The 20,709-nt window shown below is 53.9% G+C and overlaps 9 protein-coding genes across 9 annotated transcripts, besides 9 other annotated features; all 9 read right to left on the bottom strand.

The window, feature by feature from the left end:
• Tco025E_05233 (mannosyl-oligosaccharide glucosidase) lies at positions 1-2,300 on the bottom strand (the record flags this gene model as incomplete). The annotated part of the gene is made up of 1 exon (XM_029372134.1): positions 1-2,300. A coding segment is annotated over one exon (2,300 nt), but the record flags the coding sequence as incomplete, so codon positions are not given.
• Positions 2,301-2,631: 331 nt separating this feature from the next.
• Positions 2,632-4,353, bottom strand: Tco025E_05232 (uncharacterized protein; the record flags this gene model as incomplete). Its single annotated transcript, XM_029372133.1, has 1 exon — positions 2,632-4,353. One exon carries the CDS (start codon positions 4,351-4,353, stop codon positions 2,632-2,634), a length of 1,722 nt encoding a protein of 573 aa, XP_029227761.1.
• Positions 4,354-4,580: 227 nt separating this feature from the next.
• Positions 4,581-4,612: a microsatellite.
• Positions 4,613-4,840: 228 nt separating this feature from the next.
• Tco025E_05231 (uncharacterized protein) lies at positions 4,841-5,620 on the bottom strand (the record flags this gene model as incomplete). Its single annotated transcript, XM_029372132.1, has 1 exon — positions 4,841-5,620. One exon carries the CDS (start codon positions 5,618-5,620, stop codon positions 4,841-4,843), a length of 780 nt encoding a protein of 259 aa, XP_029227760.1.
• A 244-nt stretch (positions 5,621-5,864) lies between these two features.
• Positions 5,865-6,701, bottom strand: Tco025E_05230 (uncharacterized protein; the record flags this gene model as incomplete). The annotated part of the gene is made up of 1 exon (XM_029372131.1): positions 5,865-6,701. The coding sequence occupies one exon, from the start codon at positions 6,699-6,701 to the stop codon at positions 5,865-5,867; it is 837 nt and encodes a 278-aa protein (XP_029227759.1).
• A 367-nt stretch (positions 6,702-7,068) lies between these two features.
• Positions 7,069-7,099: a microsatellite.
• A 274-nt stretch (positions 7,100-7,373) lies between these two features.
• Positions 7,374-7,404: a microsatellite.
• Positions 7,405-7,696: 292 nt separating this feature from the next.
• On the bottom strand, positions 7,697-9,529 carry Tco025E_05229 (uncharacterized protein; the record flags this gene model as incomplete). The annotated part of the gene is made up of 1 exon (XM_029372130.1): positions 7,697-9,529. One exon carries the CDS (start codon positions 9,527-9,529, stop codon positions 7,697-7,699), a length of 1,833 nt encoding a protein of 610 aa, XP_029227758.1.
• A 411-nt stretch (positions 9,530-9,940) lies between these two features.
• Positions 9,941-9,987: a microsatellite.
• A 68-nt stretch (positions 9,988-10,055) lies between these two features.
• Positions 10,056-10,754, bottom strand: Tco025E_05228 (type 11 methyltransferase; the record flags this gene model as incomplete). The annotated part of the gene is made up of 1 exon (XM_029372129.1): positions 10,056-10,754. One exon carries the CDS (start codon positions 10,752-10,754, stop codon positions 10,056-10,058), a length of 699 nt encoding a protein of 232 aa, XP_029227757.1.
• A 35-nt stretch (positions 10,755-10,789) lies between these two features.
• Positions 10,790-10,823: a sequence feature (GA-rich).
• An 85-nt stretch (positions 10,824-10,908) lies between these two features.
• Positions 10,909-10,941: a microsatellite.
• Positions 10,942-11,039: 98 nt separating this feature from the next.
• Positions 11,040-13,046, bottom strand: Tco025E_05227 (uncharacterized protein; the record flags this gene model as incomplete). Its single annotated transcript, XM_029372128.1, has 1 exon — positions 11,040-13,046. The coding sequence occupies one exon, from the start codon at positions 13,044-13,046 to the stop codon at positions 11,040-11,042; it is 2,007 nt and encodes a 668-aa protein (XP_029227756.1).
• Positions 13,047-13,209: 163 nt separating this feature from the next.
• Positions 13,210-13,236: a sequence feature (A-rich).
• Positions 13,237-13,249: 13 nt separating this feature from the next.
• Positions 13,250-14,635, bottom strand: Tco025E_05226 (putative endonuclease III; the record flags this gene model as incomplete). The annotated part of the gene is made up of 1 exon (XM_029372127.1): positions 13,250-14,635. One exon carries the CDS (start codon positions 14,633-14,635, stop codon positions 13,250-13,252), a length of 1,386 nt encoding a protein of 461 aa, XP_029227755.1.
• Positions 14,636-16,099: 1,464 nt separating this feature from the next.
• Positions 16,100-16,131: a microsatellite.
• A 1,297-nt stretch (positions 16,132-17,428) lies between these two features.
• Positions 17,429-17,453: a microsatellite.
• Positions 17,454-17,637: 184 nt separating this feature from the next.
• Tco025E_05225 (putative cullin 2) lies at positions 17,638-20,070 on the bottom strand (the record flags this gene model as incomplete). The annotated part of the gene is made up of 1 exon (XM_029372126.1): positions 17,638-20,070. One exon carries the CDS (start codon positions 20,068-20,070, stop codon positions 17,638-17,640), a length of 2,433 nt encoding a protein of 810 aa, XP_029227754.1.
• Between the last annotated feature and the right edge of the window lie 639 nt (positions 20,071-20,709).

Genomic DNA, 20,709 nt, shown 5'->3' with positions numbered 1-20,709 from the left:
AAGGAAACGGACATCATGCCATACTGGGTCATCAGCTCCGAGCTGGCAAGCTCAACCACCCGCAGCGCACGCGCTTTGTCGTCGATGATGCCGAGGAGCAGGGGGTAGAGGTTGGCGTACCCCGCATACGGCGAGAAGGAGTCAGCAGGGCAGCCACCGCGATCGGCGTAGCGCTGGCGCCGCGCGTCCCAGTGCACCGCGTCCAGCCAGCCCGGCCACAGGCGCCTGGGGACCGTCTCAGCGAGCCCCAAGCGCAGCTCGACGTCACTCACAATTGAGCTTAGCAGGGCAACCCATGAAAAGAGGTCCACGTGTGCCTCGCGTCCGTGCTGACCAGGGCAAGCCGGTCTGGGGTAGTCTGGCATGCCACTGGAGGGGAGGCGGTCGCCATCGCGTGGGCGCCATCGATACCTTGGTGGTGTGCTGTTTACAGCCCCATGCTCTGCCGCTGCCGCCACGAGTGCCTCCAGGCTTAATGCACCGTCCTCCGAGCTCTGCGTCTCGTGAAACCAGGACCGCCAACGACGCAGCGGTGGCAGCAGCAGCTCAAAGAACTCTTTCTCTGACGCGGCGGCCTCGTCGCTGCGCAGCAGCTGAGAGAGTGTGAGGAGAAGAGTGGGAGGCGCAGCAGAAGTTAGGCTTTCGTAGCGTGCCGATGGCGGCGCAGACGCACGCGCCGCGGCCGTAAACGTCGCCAGATGTGGAATGAAGCCGCTGTTGGCGTCTTGAGCGCCGACGAGCCAGGAGGCGATGGCCTCCTTCGTCCACTCCCTGTTCCAGCGCATAAGAAAAAGAAGGTGGTACCCTGTCAGCGTCATGTCACCGTAAGAACTCCCCAGTCGCGAGGCCACCGCCCCAAAAGCGGAGACGTCAGACGCCGTTGTGCGTAGTTGATCGTCGGACTGCACTGTTGTTGCCTTTCCCTGCGCCTCCAGGGCAGCCGCAACGCCCGGATCCACGTAGAGGTATCGCCCATACCAGAATCCCCAAGCACCCAGCGCACCGCTGAGCAGGCGACGAGCCCGGTTGATGAACAGCTTGAGACTCAGGTGCGACCCAGCTCTCCAGGGCGTGAACATTTGACGCATCTGCAGCAGCACCTGCTTCTCCCGGCTCCGGAAGGCGTTGGTCAGCTGGCAGGTTGTTAGGGCCTCGGAAGCCGCCGTGAAGGGGCGGCGCTCGGTCGCATCCTGGCCCCCCGCCCCAAGGTGCAGCGCGTGGCGCATGGACAGCTCGACCCGGAAGTCGGACGCATATCGCTTGCGAAACAGCATCACGTTGTGCGGCGCGACCCCGTCCCGGCGGGGCTGCGGGCCCTCAACCCCGGCGGGGCCCGTCTTGTACGTCTGCGCACCCGGCGGCAGGCTGCGGAAGTTGACGTCGCGGAGGAAGTCATCCTCGGCGGACGTCCATCCGTCCACCCGCCAGGGGGTGGCCGCAAAGACGGGGTTGTTGTCATCGTGAATCCGCAGCGAGAAGCCCTCCCGCCGCCCCTCGGCGTCTTCAAACTCGCTTTTGATCTGCGCGTCCCAGGACGTGTCTGCCGGCGTGGGCTCCGGCTCGAGGGCGTCGCCGCCGCCGTTGACGACATACACGAGGAACTCCACGGGCTCCGCCCCGTCCAGTTGGCCGTGCGTGCGGACGTGCCAGGAGTCGCCTGAGGGACTCTTGAGAAACTCGACCTGCAGCTTGGCTGGGCCGTCCTGCACATAAAGGCGCCCGTAATAAACGCCGTCGTGGAGCGCCCACAATGCCTCAAAGTCGTCCGTCTTCTCGTCAGAAATCACGCCGTCCCGGCCGCCCCGGCGCCGCTCCAGCGAGAGCACGTCCGCCACCCTGTGCCGCACGGGGTGGAGGCCCGCCTCGTCGTACCAGGCGAGGCCAACGTACACCGGTCTCGGGGTGCGTGTCTTCATGGCGAAGAGGAGGCCGGGCTCGTAGGTGCCCCACAGCATGGTTTTGTTGTACTCGAGCGACGGAAAGCGCGGTGGGGCGTCCCTGTAGTGCTGGTACCCCGCCTCCATCGCTCGCGCCACGTCGTCCCCCCAGAGTCTGTCCACTACCCTGCAGCCCAAGTTCTCCACGACAAAGAACGGCGTGAAGTAGTAGATGATCCCCAGCGGACCTCCGAGAATGACAAGGAAGAAGAGAATCCAGGTCAGCGAGGTCTTGAGCGGCCCGTCCTGGGGAGGCTCCTCCTGCAACTGAGGGCGCGCCTCCTTTTTTGGAGTGCTGGCAAGGGCTCTCTCTCGGTTCGCGGCATCCCCCGCTAGCAGAGGACGTCGATCCCGCATCTGCATCTGGGAGAGGGCGATAAGAGGCGGCGCGGTTTGTAGCCACTACGGCGCTATCCTATCTGCCCAGCGCGGCAAATGACGCGCACACACCCACGCGGTGGTTAAACCACAACAACAAGAATAAAAAAAGGAATAACGATAAAAGGAATTCTGTGCAGAATGGGAAGAAAATTGCGTGTGCCTGTATGGTCACGGTAGAAGGAGCGGGGTGAACCAAGGAGGAAGACGAGAGGGAAAGAAAAAAGGACGTGCATCTACGCCCATAGCCGCTCAACCAGAGCACCCACAAGCAGCTCCCCACTGCCACGCCTGCCCGCTTTTCTCCTGGCGGAGATCAGAATGGCGAAGGACTAAGCAAGATCGCCCTGTGCTGCCAGCGCTGCTGCCGCTGCGATGACGACGCCGCTCTGCCCTCCCGAACCTCACCCGTCGGCGGGGGTCGCCCCCGCCTTGACGACGACGACGGTGGCGGAGGGGGCGAGTGCGTCACGGACCCCTCCGCCGTCGAGTCATCGTCCATCCTGCCGTCCAGAGTGTCGAGCGACGACAGGGACCGTGAACCCGCACGGCGCTGCAGCTGCGCCTCCGGCAAGGAAAGAACAAGAGGCGGCGGCGAGCCATCGGCAGCGGCACCGTTGCCGCGAATGGCAAGACAGGGGGCCTCTCGCGGCTTTTGTGGGTCGCCCTTGTCCCTCACCAGCATCGCCCTCACGCCCCTCCGCCGCGAGGGCGGCGCGAGCTCCCCCGGAGTGCACTTACGCCGAGTGGTGTCGCCGCCTCCGACAGCGTGCCGGCTTGCCGCGGACGCGGACGCGGACGCCTTTGCTGGCGCGTGCGGCGCGTGCGGCGGCGGCGGTGTTGCGGCGCCCGCGTCGCCAGCGCCCCCCTCCGCCTCGTCGCCGAGGCGCTTTGAAAAGGCGACCGCGTGCGCGTCACTCGACCCCAGCGCGCCCCGAGGCATAGACGCTGCGGAAGTGAGGAGGTCTATCAACTCTCGCTCAGCCAACTTCAGGCGGGCCTCATACTTTTGCACCGTGCGTCTATGCGCCTCGATCTCGGCCTCCAAGCGTCGCGCCAGCGTCTCGCGGCACTGCTCGTTGCTCCGCAGCATTTCTTGTAGATCCCGATGAAAGCCCTTCACGAGTTCCTCCACACTTGTCAACTTCCCCGGCCGCGAGGCGAGTGAGGGCGCCAGTGTGGACATGGCCTCTCCAAGCAGAGTGCGGACGCCGGCCAACGCTCGGTAGCACGCCCGCAGCACGTCACACGCCTCCAGCAGGTCAACCCCGCTCCGCGAGAGCGACGTCGCCGCCCCCGCTGCCTCGTACTCGGGGGTGGAGTGAACTTCTATAAACCCGTCGGAGTCCCCCCGCCAGCGCCCTTCCGCACGGCGGCCGCCTCGCGTGCGATCAGGAGAATCCGGCGGACAAGCAGCGGCGACATCCGCCAGCGAAAGTAGCTGGCTCGCGCCGGCGTTGTGTGACTCCTTCCACAGCGTCAACTGCCGGAGGGGGTCGGTGCGCAGCGGCTCACAGTGGTAGTCGTACACCCACCGCGTCGCCTTCTCGATCGCCTGCTGTATGTCTACGATAAGTTCTGCGGTTTGCTCCAGCAGCAGCCGCCGCTCCGTCTGCTCCAGCTTCAACTGGGACTCGGCGTGCTGCGCCTCCTCAGCCACCCTCGTGACCAGCGCGGTCAGCATGCTGGAGCGAAGCTCGTCGTCCGGCGGGCCCCCGTAATCCTCGCCGACGGTGCACTTCTTTTGCCGCCTCAGCAGTCTCTGCAGGGCGTCGCGCAGAAACCGGCGCTCCTCCTCCTGCGTTCGCAGCAGAAAGTGCACCTCCGCGCACTCCGACAACTGCCTGTCCCGCACCAACGACACCAGTCGCGTGGCCAGCAGTTCACACCGCCGCTCGAGGCGCTCAACGTGCTGCGCGTCCCCACGGGGTCCACCCCTCGACTCGCGCCGCGTCTCCCGCAGCTGCCGCCGCAGCTCCTCGTTTTCAAGCTGCAGCGAACTCAGCGACGAGTCCCCCGCCGAGGCCAACGCAGGCATGTTTACCCACGCCTCCCGCCGCACACACGCACACACGCCAAGAAGAGAGGGCGGAGAAGAGGGTGCGCGGGCCCAGCCCCAGGCCTTTGTTCCTTTTTTTTTTTTTTTGCGGCTCTCGGAGTTTTTGCTGCTCCTTCGTGCTCCGCCGCGTCGTCTGTCTCCTCCTGCCAGACGCCCTGCACTAGACAGCGACGAGTGGGCAGGAAAGGAATGGATGCAAGCAGAAAATATATATATATATATATATATTATAATAATACTAGTGATAGTAGCAACAGCGCACCGCTTCATCTGAACCGACCGACGGTAAGTGAACGGAAGAAATAAACCCCCAACAAGACGGTGGGTACGAGAAGTCGTGGGAACAACTAAACAAAAAATGGGGGGGGGGAAGAAGCAAAGCGGAGTAAAGTACATATGCAAAAGGCCAGCTCAGAGACGCGCCATCCAAGATGCACGTGTGCGCTGCCGCGTGAGAGCCGCTGAGTCAGGGCTCCTTCGCACTCCGCAGCCTTGAACGCCACTCCTTTTCCAGACGCCGCGAGGCCTCAATCCATGGTTCCCCCAGGAAACCCTCCTGGCTTGGCTGGAAGCCCAGTCGCTTGTGGAGACCCTTCAGGTTTGACTCAGCCTGGCGATTGACCTCCTCCAGGCTCCTGTCCACTGCGAAAAGGGACCTGGAATCCAGCAAGGCATGTTTGCCGCGTCGCCGGTCTCCAGACGGGATAGCAAAAGGCGATGTGGAATCACCCACCAACGCGGCTCGCAGCAAAATCCCGGCGTACAGGGTTTTCTTGTCCATGCTCCATATCTCGTGCATCATCACCAGGCGCCCAGCGGGTGGCAGCAACGTCTTCGCCGCCCCGCCCTCCTCCCTCACCGACGCTGGCCTCTCGGGTGCCACAGGGCCTGCCTCCTCAAAGCCCAGCACCTCGGTGGTCACCAGGTAACTGCGACACGGTGGAAGCTCTCGCACGTATTGCACGCTGACAGAGGCGACGATGAAGCTTGTCCTTGTCCTCCAGTGCGCCCCCACAAGACCGGTGTAACCTGCGCAATGCCAGCGGGCGAGCTCACATATCTCAAGATATTTGGCGTTGTTGACGTGGCCAAAGATATCCGCCATTCGTATTCCTGCGTAGACGCGTGTGTGGTGCTTCTTCAGTGGGTCAACAACCGCCTGCGGGTTGGCACGGAGCAGCTGACGACGCTGGAGTGCCCCATACATGCAGTAGCCAACCGCGCGAAGCAGCAGCATAAAAGCCATGGCTTCTGCGGCCCTGCATTATGCAAGGGATGTAACAAGAAGAAAGAAAAAAAAAGTGCGAGAGAGAGAGAGGAGGGCATTCGTCGCACATTAGTAGATACAACACATCCTTAGACTGTGGTGAACGCGCTCCTCTCATAGGAGGTTGCCCCCGCGCCCTCCACGCCCTTCCCCCGTCATGTTGGCTCTGGTGGCCTTCCTTTTTCTTGTTGCTTTGCTGTGCCTGTGTTTTCCTTTCCTCCCCTCAGTCCGGGTTGGGAAAAACGGCGTTGTCTCTGTAGCGCTCCGTCCACATGGCGCTCAAGGCGTCATAGTCAGAGGCCGTGCGTCGCTGCGCCGGGGTGTCGCGGTCGCCAAACATCACCCGGCCAAGCCAGGGCTTGTTCTCTGGCAGAAGTGCATTATCGACCCCTCGCAGCACAAAGTCCATCGCCTGCTCTGAGACCCTCCCCGCCTGCCCCTCACACTCCTCGCGGAAGCGCTGCGCCCAGCCCTCCTCCTCGAGTCGCTGCAACGAGTACAGCATGGCGTAGTAGGCCTCCATGTTCATGGCCACGTGACAGCGGCGCATGGCGTAGAAAACGGCCAGCGCCTCGCTAAAGGAGTCCGTACGGGCGAAGAGGTGCTGAATGGTGCGCACCGACAACTCCCTGCCATTTCGCCCGGCGAGGTGCATGAGAAGCTCCAAGTCGCCGGTGCCGTTTGTGGCGGCTTTGCCCAACGGAAGGCAAAGCAGCAGCAGCCGGTCAAAGGCGTCCCCCAGCCCACGGCTCACATCCTTCTCACGCGGAGTCGCGGGGTCGAGGTTGTACTTCGCAATGATTGACGCCACGCCTCGCACGCGCTCCTGCGGGTCCGCCGCCGCCTCTGTGGACGTCCACAGTGCGTGAATTTCCCTGCGGGCCTCCGAGGCCCGCTCCATCACGGAATGGGCGTCGCCGTCCAAGGGCGCTGAGGGGGAAGCGGAAGCCTCCGCCTCGGGGTGGGGCTCACTGCCAGTCGCTGTGGTGCCCCAGCGAAGGCCACGGTGGCGCAACCCCGCCTGCACAAAGCCAGCCACCGGAAAGCGGAGCCGGCGCATACTTACCTCCCACAGACAAAACACACACACGCAAAAAAAATAAATAAATAAAAATTCACTCTCTCTTTTTTGTCGCTCCGGTCGTCAAGGCGTGTGCTTCGCTTCGCTGCCGCTTAATGAGGCCTCCACCGTGAGCGGAGCTGAGGCGAAAAGGGAGAGAGGAGCAAGTATGGGGCGCCAGCGACGGCTGTAAGAAGACAGCAAACACAAGAAGCAGAGCACGCACTCTTCGCGCCAGTGGGGTTTGACGAGAATAAGGAAGCGACAGACGCAAGTGAACATAAGGGCGATGGGAAAAGGAGAGCAAGGGAGCAAGAGCAAAGGTAGAAACCGAGAAGCATCAAACTACAGCCACCCAACACCCGCCCTCACTCCCGCTCTCTCTCACTCACTCACTCCCGCCTTGCAGGTTGCCGGTAGCCCTTTTGATGTGAAACTCCCGCAGCTCGCCGCCCAAGCATATCTCACCCCCGTTCTCGCCCTATTGTCCTTCCTGCCGTGATCTTATTCCGTCTCTCCCTTCAGCTTCTTTACGGGATGTATGTTAGTCTTCTTTCCTCGCCCATTTTTTTTGTAGGTTTTGTCTGCCCTCCTTGCCTCCCTGTGTGTCTGCTGACGCTGAGGCAATTCGGCCTTCATTTTTGTTTTTCCCCTTTCCTCGAAATTTCTCATTATATACATATATATATATATATATATATATGCCTCTGTGTGTTTTTGTTGTCATTGGTTTTTTTTTCCACCCCATACGTTTCCTTCTCTCTCCTGCCTGGGCCCGCTCCTCCGCCCCCCGCCTGTTTTTTCTCCTTGTCTGCTGCCTCCGTCACCCGTTCCCCGCGCGCAGCCAGGCGGTTGTCAACGCGCCAGCACTGCAGCCCGAAAAAAAAACACGGTATGGAAGGGGCGACGCGACTCACGCAACCGCACACGACCGCGAGAAGAGGCTCGCAGGCCTCCCTGGACCCAACCCCCGACCCCCATCCACCGACAACGCGTTAGAACTGCAAGGGTGGTGAGCTGGCGCCCATCCACGGGACGAGCGGGAGCAGGCGTTCCAGCACCGTGTACACCGAGGGGAGGAGCAGCACACGCAGAGGGAAGGCCAGCGTGTACAGGCCGTAGAGCGCCAAACCGACGGTCACTGTATTTTCCCAAAAGACCTTTGAATTACCGGAGTACCCCGTCATCTTCTTTGGGTGCAGCATGCTGGAGGCTGGGGCACCAGGTTTGTCTCTGAGACGCCTCAGTCGATCCAGCGAGGCGCTTGCCTGAATGGCGTCGGTTTCGTTTTCTTTGCCCTCCTCCCCCTCCGTGTAGGCGCCCTCCTGCCTTGACTTGGCTAGCGTTAAGGGCGACGCGACAACGCGCTTCTCGGAGCCACCCTCCTCCTCCTGGCGTAGCTTCTCCAGCATCACGTACACCTGCGGGGCCCGGCGAGCAATGTCGGGTTGAGACGAGGTCGCCTTCTCCAGCAACTCCTTTGCCATCTTGTACGACTTGCTGCACCCGTGCTCGCCCTTCAGGTACATGCATCCCTTCACAAAGTAAGCAGAACCACAACCGCGATCAATAGCCTGCTCAATCCAGGCGTGGTACTTCCCAATGTTTTTTAGCTGCTCCATTTGCTCCGTGGACAACATCGTGGACGAGGTGCAACCACGAAGATAGAGCTGCGCAATGGCCAGCATTGCGTGAACACTGCCCGCCTTCGCCGCACGCTGATAAAAGTAAAGGGCGGCTGGAAACATGGGAAGGAAATGCCGGGCTCCGGTATCAAATTGCTCACCAAGCTTAAGGTTAGCGGCAATACTGAAATCTTCATCATCCAAGGCACGCCTAAGGAGTAAAAAGGGCCCTCGTGGCGATTGAAGCTGAGCGTAGATGCCATGCAAAAGAAGGATGCTCTGCTCGTGTTTGTGGTGAATAGCTGCTAAACGAAGAAAGTGCAAGGCTGCCTGGACCTCCTGCTGTTCAAAGTGCATTAAACCCGTTGTCATGAGTTCGTGGGCTGTCATGGCGCGCTCAGCATCGGAGGCGTACTCCTCCTTTTCTTCTTCCGTCATCGCACCCACGTTGATGCGGGCCTTGCAGATATCCAGCTGCGTGATCTCAATAAAATTCGTCAAAGTTGCCGGCTTTGCACGTTTCTCACGAATAACGTTATGCAGGCGTAGCATTTCCTCCAAAATCTCCTTTTGATTTTGCGCCTGCTTCGCCGCCTCCCCTTCGGCGGCGGCGGCCTCCAGAGTGGTCTGCGTCTCCAGCAGCTTCTTCCGAATTTCCTCCTCCTCCGCCTTGTAGTTCTCCAGCTCTGCACGGATAAACTCCTTGTCGTTTGTCTTTGGCGCCGGCCGTGCCACCTCCTCCGCGGCCTCCTCCAGCAGCTTGTCTAGGTTCTCGACGTCGAGCTCCTTCGCCTCCGCGGCCTCCTCACCGTCCATCGGGATCGGCGGGTGGTGCGCGCGGAAGAGGGCGTCGAGCTCGTCGCCCCAGACGCACAGGCTGTCGTCGTCGGAGTGGCTCATCGGCAGGTCGAGCAGGCACGGCCACAGCGTGGGCGTCTTCTTCGCCAGGTCGAAGACCATCAACCCCCCCTCGTCCTCCACCCGCCACTCCACCTCCGCCGCCACGGGCTCGTAGAGGCGCCACTGCAGGATGGAGGTGTCGTCGTGCCGCACGCAGAGGACGGCGGAGTCCTTCACCTCCACCGTGAGGTCGCGCGGCCGCACGCTCGGCGGCAGGACAATCGGCACGCGGATCTCTACCGCCTCCTCGCCCTCGTCGCCCTGGGACCAACGGGCCTTGCCAACGCCGCAGACACTAGACATTAGTCACACTCTGATTCCTCTCTGGGGCGTGGGGGCAAGGGAGGAGAGACAACAACAAAAGAGAGAGAGAGAGTGAGGGAATGAGGGCTGCTGGAAAACAACAACACAGAGAAATGCCATAGTGCGCAGGGGAAAAGGACGTAGGGCGAGGAAGATGGAAGGGAACGCGTTCATGCTCCGTCATACATGCCGCATAGTTCCCAACCGGCGAGGGGGGAAGCAAAACTGAATAAAAAAGAACCACGCGGCAGAAGAAATGTACGCCCCAACAACACTGCTCACCTCGCCCCACTACAACCACCAACAAAGCTGGTGGATACAAGACGCGGGGCCGTTCGAGATTATTATTTGAGTTCAACGCAGCATACATAGTATTAGCTGTTGTTGTTGTTGTTTGCCGCGCCAATTCATTCTCCTCTTCGCTTCGCTTCTCTTCTCTCTCTTCCGCCGTCTCTCTCCCATGTTGTAAGAATAGACATGTGGGTGGGTGCATGTGTGTGTGCGGCGCTCGCACTGTCAACTGGGCTCACTTCACTGGTTTGGCCATCACCATCACCTGCTTGCGAAGCCAGGAGTCCTGCAGCGTCCGCATAGACACTACCCGCACCCCGGACTGCTTGAGCAGCGCCAAAAACCCCGCTTCGGACGTGGCCTCGCCGAAGTCAATTGTCGTCAGAAGCTTCAAAAAGCGTCGCGCCAAGGGTGCGACGTAGAGGCCCCACAATGTTGTTTTCTCAAAGCTCGGTGTGAACACCAGCACCCCACTACCATCATCCTCCGCAGCTCCTGTGCATGAGTACCCGTTGACGGCGGGCCTTTGCAGCATGCGGCAACAGTGCTTTATCACCTCCACCCGCTCTGGCGTGCGCATGCAACTGCCGGATAAGTAGATCAGAGCCACAGGCGGGGCTGTGTACTCCAGAATGCTAGCGTGTACGATGCCCACCTGGTTTTCCAGCTCGTACCTAATAACCTCGTCTTGTGCCTTGCGTGCCTCCTCCGCATCGCAAACAACCCCAGTCACGAGGAGTCTTTTGCTTTGAATGATGTCACGATTGACGAAAAGACTCGCGGCGGCGCCAACACCAACGCCGAGTACGGAGGCGTCCATAGGACACTGCAGCAGCACCTCACGATACCACGTGTCTGTCACGGGCGCAACTACCCAATCGTAGAGGGCGGATTTAAGGCGCTTGCAATCGCACAAGCGAAGCAGCGACGACATCGCTCAACTCTACCTCTCCTTTGATGTGGTTTTATCTCCTTTTCTTGCTCTTCCTCCTCCCTCTCCTCCCCACTCACGCAGTCTCCCTCACTAAGGCAATTCCAGTGCAGAGGGTGAAGGTAAAAAAAAATCGCCGGCAGACAAACTAAACCCTTTTTTGTTTTTCTGTTGTTGTTGTTGTTGTTGTAAAGACGCGTACGGCAAGCAAGAAAAAAAGGGTTAAGAACCAGGCCTCGGTGAGGCGCTCGTGACGCTTCTACTTACCCAAGCCCACCATGCCCTTCACTACTCCCGCAGCCGCTTACGGGCACGCTGCTGCCATTGCTCCAGCTGGTACTCCGCGAGGGAGCGCTCCACAAGACTCACGCCACCGTTGCGCGCCGTACAGCCTTGAAGCTTCGCCGGCCCCCGCGGCGCACCTGCGTCGGGGAAAAGATGAGGTCGGTGCAGACCGATCCAGAGTGCCGCGCTCTCCTTCAACGAGTAGTTCCGCGCAGGAATCCAACTGACGAGCGTCACGGCCGGCGACTTTGTGCCGCCCAGAACGAGGATGCCTCCCTGCATGCAGAGCACCTGCAACAGAGAGCCATGCATGGCGGCAACGTAGTACGCGCTCCACGGCGGAAGCGTACTTCCTTCGGTGGCGACGGCGGGGAAAGACGCCGTGCAACTGTCCTTCCAATGGGGTGACTCGAGCCGTGGCGCACCCGCGCCTGTGTCCCGGTTTTCGTGCTGCGCATCCTCACCGCGCTTCCACCACAAACCTGTGCGGCTCGCCACCCCTCGCCTTCCCACGCCCGATTGCTCCCGCTCGCACAACAGCTTGGCGGCAGCAATCACATGATTTGTCGTGGCATCGTTGCCCTTTGCCTGCAGCGACGCCATGGCGCGGTCCAGCAGCGGGAAAGTCATTCGGCACCATTTGCCGCAATCGATATTGTAGTTCCACACACTTGCCTCGTGGCGGCCAGCTGCCTCACCGCCCAGGATAACTAAGGTTGAGCGAGGCGGCAGCAGCACACAGCTGTGAAACGCACGCGAAGGCATCGCGACGGCGGAGGGCACAAACACCTCGCGCCACACCCGCGTTCTGCAGTTGAGCACGACTAGATCGCACAGGTACTCTCGCCGCAATCCAATGCCACCAAACACATAAAGCTCCTCGGAGTGAACAATAACCGCCGAGTGTCCAAAGCGGGAAGGCGGCTCCTCCCCAAACGTTTCCAGCAAACTGGTGGAAAACACCCACTGCTGCGTGTCCACATGAAGGAGCCAGAGCCCAAACAACGGTACCGGATCCCACCCATTCACACTACCGCCCAAATACGCGTAGGAGATAACGTTGGCTTCTTTCTCTAAGATAGGCCACGGGGTTAAGGTGGCAAACACACGCGGCGTAGCAATGAATGGCGGTAACCCAGCGAGAGGACGGTGCAGCGTCCACTGGGCGACAGAAGGCAGCGGCGCTGGTGCATGCGCACTGGAGGCATTCAAGGAACGCGCAGTCTCACCCCCGCGCAGCACTGTCACACATAACCACGGCTCACACATCACCGAGCCTCTGATGCGCGCATCGTGCAATGTTTTTGGAACATGCTCAGCAAAAGCACCCCCAATAATAAACGTTAGGTGCACCTCGCAGCTGGCACGGTAATTGGGCAGGAGCATATCAACCGCACTAGAATTTGGAATCGCCACGGCGCAGTGTCCAAAGCGTCGAGGCGGGTTTGTCGCACTGCCTGGAGCAATCTCCAGCATCGTAGTAGCGGCAGTCGTATCAGAAGTAGGAGTAGCAGAAAATGGATCCTCGCCCGTGGAGCAAATGGCCTCCGCGAGCGAGGTATCTAAAGGCACAACAGAAACAGCCTCATTTCCTGCGACGCGATCCACACGTGATTCCACGCGCAACACCTCGGAGGTGTTGATGACACGCCCGGTCGCCGCCAGTATGCCTCCATGCAAAAAGAAGTAGACGTCACCCTTTGCTTCAGCCCCGCTAGCTGCCTTCAATACGACAGGCGTACTGCCACAACGTCCGGGGTAACTATCCCACGCCGCCAGGCGCAAGGGAAAGGGAATCGTCGGTGGCAAGGGCAGCTCCTCCAGCTCGTCCTCCACGGAAGAGGCCTCCTCGCTCTCATGCATTGGATAATAATAGATAGGCCTGTCATTGCCATTGTATACCTCCTGTTCCTCTTCACTGTCGCACGGGTCGTCGCGTTGACGATAAAATCGCCGCCTAACTTCGCCGGATGGAAAGCCATCATACCCAAATTGATACCAGCCGTCCATGCAGACTCACATCGAGCGGGAAACTAAGGTGGAGAAGGGGGAGAGAGCAGTCGTAGTGGTAGTAACAATAATAACACTCAACAGCAAGTATGCAGAAAGAAGTTTTCAAGACGCAAAGAAATGTTATGCGTTTGTTTGCTTCTTTTCTCCCCCCCCCCCCAACTTTTTCTTTTTTTTGCTTTTTTTTCTTCATGCTGAGGAACTCAAATAAAACTATTATTTGTCAGTTGCCTTTTGCCTTCTTCTTTCCTTCTTACACGTTTCCGAGTCGACAAAGACCCCGCGTTGTCCCCGTCTTGGTCAGCTGCAAGCAACCTCTGGAGCACCTTGAGCAGCAAACGGCTAGCAGACGAGCTCCTAATCTCTTCCATCGTCTTGACAAAGATACGCGAGGGAGCCACACTAAGTTCCTCCGCCAGCGAAGCGCGGACAGCCTCTTCCTTTATGCAGCAACCAGTCTCTTCCGCCTTGGCACCTCCATTATCTTTTCCACGGTATGGCTTCGGGCTCTTCCATAGCGCGTAGTAAATGAGCACCTCCATGTCTATATGTGAAAATATGTGCCGAACATTGCCCACGTATCGCACAGCTCCATGTTTAGCAGCTAATCGTTCACGCATATTTAGAACAACCTCCTCCTCGACCGAGACAATTTCATGGGATAAGCTATACGTTATAGAGGGGAACTCTAACATACCACCCAATAACCCTTCTTCGGGCCTTTGAACCACAACAAAACGCCTCAGCATCATACCCTCCTTGATGTCACCGTAACGAAATTCATGTATTACAGAAACAACGATTTGCTTCTTCTTTTTGGGTGCAACAGACCTTAATGGAACAATGCCCTCAATAGTCTCCATCTCACCACCTGCCTTTGCAGCATACGACTTGCAAAATTGCTGTAGGGGGCACTCTTCACAAAGAGGCCGTCCAGATGGTTTACACACACCTGAACCAATCTCCATCAAACCCTCATTAAAGGCGCCGGGATCTTCACAAGGCCCTTCATTCATCAATTCTTGCGTCCACTGCGTCACTGCCCTCATCGTCTTTGTCGCCTTGGGGTCGACGTCTCGCTCACAGCGCAGCCTGGTTATCACGCGCACAACGTTTCCATCCACCGCCGCTATGTTTTCTCCAAAGCAGATAGATGAAACCGCCGCAGCCGTGTAAGGGCCAATACCCGGTATTTGCTGCAATTCAACTGCTTTGGCGGGCAGTTTTCCGCCAAAGTGTCGCATAACGTATTCGGCACCCCTTTTTAAATACAACGCACGACGATAATAACCAAGCCCCGCCCAAGCCGCCTTGACAGAGTCCTCAGTGGCCTCCGCTAAAGCGGCCACAGTGGGGAAGAGTGAGATCCATCTTTCAAAGTAGGAAATAATGGTGCCTATCTGCGTCTGCTGCGACATAACCTCGCACACCCAGACATGGTAGGGATTGCGCAATCTAGCAGTAGCTCCCGTGTTTCTTTCCAATTCATCGGCGGGGGGAAAAGACTGTCGCCACGGCAGGTCTCGTTTGTGATGGAGGTAAAACCACTCTATGGTGGACTTTTGCACCGCTCGGTAAAACTCGTTCATCTCCAAAAGCTATTCCACCCCCGCCCCCCAACTCAATCTTCCTTTCGGTGGAAAAACAGAGGTGGATAATAGAAGTCAAATCTCCCAACACCACCCCCGCTCCTCATCGTCAGCGTTTTTAAGGCCCAACGTGTTAAACAAATAAACCAGAGTGCATAAAACGAAAACTTTCAATCGTTTTTTTTTCCCCCTCGTCTTGTGTGTATGTGTGAATTTGAAATCACACAACCGCACAGGGTTGGGGAAAACGCATCCGCTGAAACGAGCAAAAAAGAATAATAATAAAAAAAAACGCCCAGTTGAGGTGTCAGACAACGAGTGCCGAGGTTCTAGAGAATCATGCCATCCAGAAAGCTCGCTAGTCCGCTTTGGCCCAGATTTTCCTTTTTGGTGGAAAAAAAATAATCCATAGGTGAAATGTGGAGTAAGTAATGAAGCAGTAGCTCTTCATACAAAAAATGTCGGGCCGCTGAGCCACGGTATCCAGAGATTTTTATTATTGTAATAGTGTGTGCTTCTGTCTCCGCATCCTCACCATGTAAAGGGCTAGAAAAAGCGAAAGGGTGAGTTTGCCTGTTTCTCTGGTCTTGGTCGTTGGACGCTTTCTCTCTGAAAAGTTTCCTTGGGCATAACCCTGTCAGCATTCTACCTGACTTTACTACGCATTTTCAATTGTAGTATAAGTTTGTCTTGTCGGTTTACCACTACATCCTACACTATACTCTTAACAGAGACACACAAAAGAAAAAAAAAAGAAACGCCAATAAATAAAAACAGCAGGGAATACCCAATTCAAACACTAACTACTGCAAAAACATCAAGACATTATTGTCAGCAGAGTAAAAGGCATGTATTTGGCGATCATTTTATAGCCTACATATACATTCCGCTGGGATCGTACTCAGCTCTCAATATGGTCAGCCACGACGACTCCAGAGACAAGAAATAAGAGAGGAAAAATGGGAAAGCAAATGCACCCCAGCGCACGTATAACCCTCATAACTCCCTCTCCAGAGAAACCACTAGCAGCAACAACAAGATCATCATAATCATCGGGAACAGATACATATCCCAAAGAGGCAGAGTTTTTGGTAGACGACGCAATAATCTAGGTGTCTACGATGACTTGAACAAGAGTACTCCCATTTGTCCCATGTAAAAGTAAATGTAGTTATTTGTCTCATGGGTAACATAGCTACCGAAATTGCGGCCAACGAAACAATTCCATGTAGGGCCATATTTCTTATCAAACTCCTTCTTAATGTATGATGCAACTTCTTTTTCGGTATAAAACTTTGAGAATCCATCCTGCGCACAATGAATGGCATAGTTCTCCATGTCTTTTGACATCTCTACGAGCTTCATCGTCGCAGAAGGAAGCTGCGTCATGGCTGCCTTTTAACGTACCCGGCGTACTATTGTTTTGGTGTAGTTTCCCCGGCCTAACCTATTACTATGAGGGTTAAAACAAAACAAAACAAAAGGTTAAAACAAAAAGAAATTACGCCGTTTGATATGATTTGTGGAAAATTATATCGTTTTTTTTTGTCTTTGCTTTACAATTAAAAAGCAACTGCCACGCAAAGCATTCAAGCACCAGCCCAATATAACCAATCTCAAAGGAATAAAAAAACAGGAAGAAGTAAAGAAAAAAAAGTAGGAATGCTATATATTGGAGACTTTTCTAATAAGAACTTTGAACTCAAAATAAAAGCATAAAACAGCCCCTGTGTAAAGGAAAAGGGGGAAAGAAAAATTGCGGTAGGGATGCATTTTCCCCAATTTTTTATTCTGGAAAAGATGTCTTCAACTCTACTCGACTCTTCGCCGCGAGGTGGAGCAAGCAAGGGGACGTAAAGAGCTACACGCAAATGAGTAAAGGAAAACTTGCGAGTTGTAGTAGGAGAATCCATATTAACTGAATGAAAAGCATGTATCTCCGTGTCCAAGCGCATCACCTCAACCATTTTTGGCCTAACGCCGCAAGTATGCAAGGCAATAGCTCCTCGTGTAGCACAAACAATTCCATTCCAAAACGCCTAAATATATCTCTCAACGAAAGTATTAGGGAGGATGTTCGAGGCCCCACATTTTGAGCAGCCCAAATATGGCCCAAAACTATCGAAATTGGGCAATAACAATTGTAGGATAATTACTCCAGCACTGATCGACTGAACTGCAAGAAGTAACTCGGGGGGGGGGGGAGTTCCATTATGTATACCTTTTTGTGCAACACCGTTCCTGCTACCTATTTTGCTTCATATGCGGGTCATCAGATTACCCAAACAATTTCCGGCATTATACTTTTCTGAGAGAGATAAAAGTGGAAAAAAAAAACAAATATTCACTAAAGAAAAGGTTCAACGCAAATAAATACACAAAGGCGGGAAGCAATCAACGCAATATCGTACAGAGACAAAAAAAATTCTGAAATAACAATATGATAAAAAAAAAGAACTATGTGCACCAAAGCAGAGAAATTGAAGTTACTTGAGTGTGACCTTACAAACATGACATTTTCCCAATATTCTCAGTTGTGTACCTCATGTGCTTCGTCGCCCAGCTTGGCAAAATGTTCCCCCAAGCCCTTCGCCCATCGTTCCTTCTTTTTCGCGCTTACAGTATGGGGTACCGCTACTGCAGCTAAGCCATGAAGAGAGCCCGTGATTAAAGAAAAAAAAAAGGTCTGCCACAGAAATAACTTGTCCTAGTCCACACTCTGTCACTTACCTTGTGCTCCAAACAGAGTTTCAAGTATTCAATTTTACATTCACATGAAACTTTTGTTCGCGGTTTTTTTTTCCTTTTTTTCTTTTTTAAATGCACTGCATGCCTTATTCATTATTTTTTTTCTCTCGATGTGTTTTCCTCTGAAGATAGGCTCGCAATGAATCTGAGTGAAATACAATTAATACAAGGCCCTTCAATAAATAAAGAAAAATTGCATAACGCAAGCAAATCGGAAAAAGTAGAAATCCTCGAACAAAAAAGGGGGGAAAAAATCAGTACACGTACAAAAAGAGCCCCGCTTCCGAACCATCCCTTATTACGAAACCACGGCTTATAAGAAACTCCAACGCCGCCTTTACTTGTTGAACAGAAGGCACAAATTTTTGCATAGATTCTTCCTTAACCTTCTCCATAAGGCCAGAAAACGAAAGAGCAAGATTGGCCTTAAACACACGGGCAAGTGTTGCTTGCACTGCGGGAGCTTTCAACTGATCTACCATATGATGAGAAGCATCCACAGGATCATTAGCTAAATCATTACTAGATACTGCAGTAGCCTGAAAACTTCCCTCCCATTCAGAAGGAAAAAGATTCAACTTCCTTTTTCGTACATCTGGATTCGAACCAAGGCGAACAAACTGTCCTGCCATGACTGATTTCAGAGGGAGGCCAATTGGTCCATTTTCATTATAGCATTCAAGAATACCATAACCAGCAAAAGCATTCAGAGAAGATAAAAATAATTCATTGTTCGTCACGCCCATTGCCTGTAACAGGTTTAGCATTGGCCATTCTGTCTGACTATTGAAGCATTCTGTAAGTAGTAGTTGGGACTGTCCAACGCATAAATCTATACTCGGTATACGCGAACCCCTAGGCAAGTTCATCTTTACCCAACCACGGGAGTATCGCGGAACAAAAGTAATATGCCGCTTTGGACGGACTTGCGAATAAAATAATTGAAATTCCTCCAGCTTAGGCAACAAAATTCTTGGTGTTGGAAGCTGTACGTCACAAGAAGCATCTGGCCATGAATAACTTGTGAGAACACTGGGTTGAAACGACCACGTTGTAGATGTACTATGAGTATTTCCGTACTTTGCGTCAAACGTGTCTCGCAGTGAGGCACTACTCTCCGTAACATCCGTCAGCATCACCTCGCATCTGTACACAAACTCAGAAGTACAATCGCTGGCTTGAGATATTATCAAAATAGCAAGAAGTTCGTACTCATCAGAATAAGCATCAAATAAAAGCCTAGCAGATAAATATTTCGGATATGATTCCAGAAAAGAACTCTTCGACGGCAGAAGCTGAAACACAGTTACAACCTCCTTCACGAGAGCTTCACAATCTTTTCTGGATTCGATGGATTTCAGTTTTGTGTGGACAAAGCGTGCCAATTCTTCTCCCAAAACATGGTAACTCCTGAGATAAGGAAGAGCTCTCAAAATTTTCTCAAGTCCAGCAAGCATCGCCGTTTCAAGAACTCCATTACCCTCAAAAGATTCATTTACCTTTTCAAAATGTCTATGTACAGATATAATCTCCTCAATAACAGAACTGTAAAGATTCTCGTTCGACCTCATGCTTTCCTCACATTTTTTGCTAACATCATCTAATCCTTTTTCAAATACGGATTTCTCAAAGGTTTCCTTAAGTAACAAAACACCTGTTGAATTCTTCGAAAGTAATTGATACATTTTGTTCAAAAGATAACCGTTGTTGTTGAGTATCCATTCACTTAAGTACGACTTAAAGTACTGAATTTCTGAGTCAATAAGAACCTCAGCCAAACGTTGTAGCATAGAAAGCATCGTGCACTTGTTTAAAAGTCGATTGACACGTTCCGTTTCATCCTCAAAGATAAGGAGAGATCGTTCTATATAAGACAAAATACCACCGGTCTTTAAAAGATTAATGTTCTCCTTGTAAAAACGTTGTAGATGCACAAGGTAAGATTCTTCAATCAAGGAAGAATATGCTGTGTGTCGTGGATCATTCAACATTGCTAAGGAATGTGAAAGATCTCGTACAAGGCGGGTAGATTCCTCGTCCAATCGGTGAAGCCTGTCTTGTGAAATAAGACTAAATATTTGCTCCGTTAAACTCCCACATATTTCCGGAGACATTATTATATCACTCCACTGAACCAGCGCCACAACCTCTGTTGGTAAAAGGGGTTGATCTGAAGGCAACTCGCGTTTTTGCCAAGGGCTGTGAAGATAGGAAAATACCACCTTTAGGTGATTTACTGCGACAAGAAAGGTTTTCCATTCACTCAAGTATACATGCAGCAAAGTTGGTGGTTCAGCTTTTAGCGAAAGCTTGAGTCGATGGGTAACTACTGATGATAATCGTTTGCGTATTGTTTCACGTAATAGGTAATACACAACAAGTGCCTGTCTCCCCTCACTCCTGCCCTCAATGGGGTCCTGTTGAGAATTTGTTCCACGAACCAACTTGGGACAGTCCAAACAAGGAACTGAAACCAACCTATATACAACTGTATACGCACGAACTACCTGTTGAATGGCCGTCTGCCCCACAAACTCCGGTGAGTCTGTCCAACCAAGAATTTTTTTGCATACGTTCTCCACCTTATTCCAAAGAACGCCAAAATCAAAGGTAGTGGCAAACAAGGGTCCCGAGTAAGCACTCACAAAATCCCGATGAGAATCGTCAGAATTTGGTGCACGCCTCATCTTGTTTCCTTTTTTTCTCTCTCTCTCTTTATCAATCCCTCTTTTTTTTTTGCAATTTATGTGTTGCCTCTCCTTGATGGGTTAGTGCTTTCCTTTTATTTCACCATGATAAAAGAGAAAGATTAAAAACAAAAAAAATACAGGCAACGATAAGGAAAACAAAAAAAATTCCATAAGAGACCAAAACCGAAGCAAAAACAAAAAACGACAAAACTGAGTTTAAAAAGGCAATCCAACATCGTGGAACAGACAAGAATAAAAAAAAACAGCCTTGCTCTTGGTATTCCGCATTTAGGGACATACACCGCCACTCCATGCTCGAAAAAAAACGGACAAAAGTGCACCCCGCATCCCTCCCAACAGCCGCACGCGCCGACGTGTAGCGACATCTCTTGCGCTAAGAATTCATAAATGGCAGCTTCTTCTGCTGTGAACGGAGAAAATGAATTGAATTCAGGTTCTCTTTTGCGTGTCACCCAGTGGAACGCTGAACTTTTCTCAAGCAGAGGAAAAGCGGATTCCTCTTTCGGAGAAGCGGTTGAAGGAGGGGCAAGCTGCGTCGCGTGTTCTCTTTGAGAAGTATTTTGCCGTGGACGAGCGCGGGTGCTTTTGTTTAAATTCATTCTCGACATTTTGGTT

Source organism: Trypanosoma conorhini (genome assembly GCF_003719485.1).
Source record: "Trypanosoma conorhini strain 025E chromosome Unknown Tco_14.4_contig_00296, whole genome shotgun sequence".
Lineage (NCBI taxonomy): Eukaryota > Euglenozoa > Kinetoplastea > Trypanosomatida > Trypanosomatidae > Trypanosoma > Trypanosoma conorhini.
This window is presented reverse-complemented; position numbering and strand designations above follow the sequence as displayed.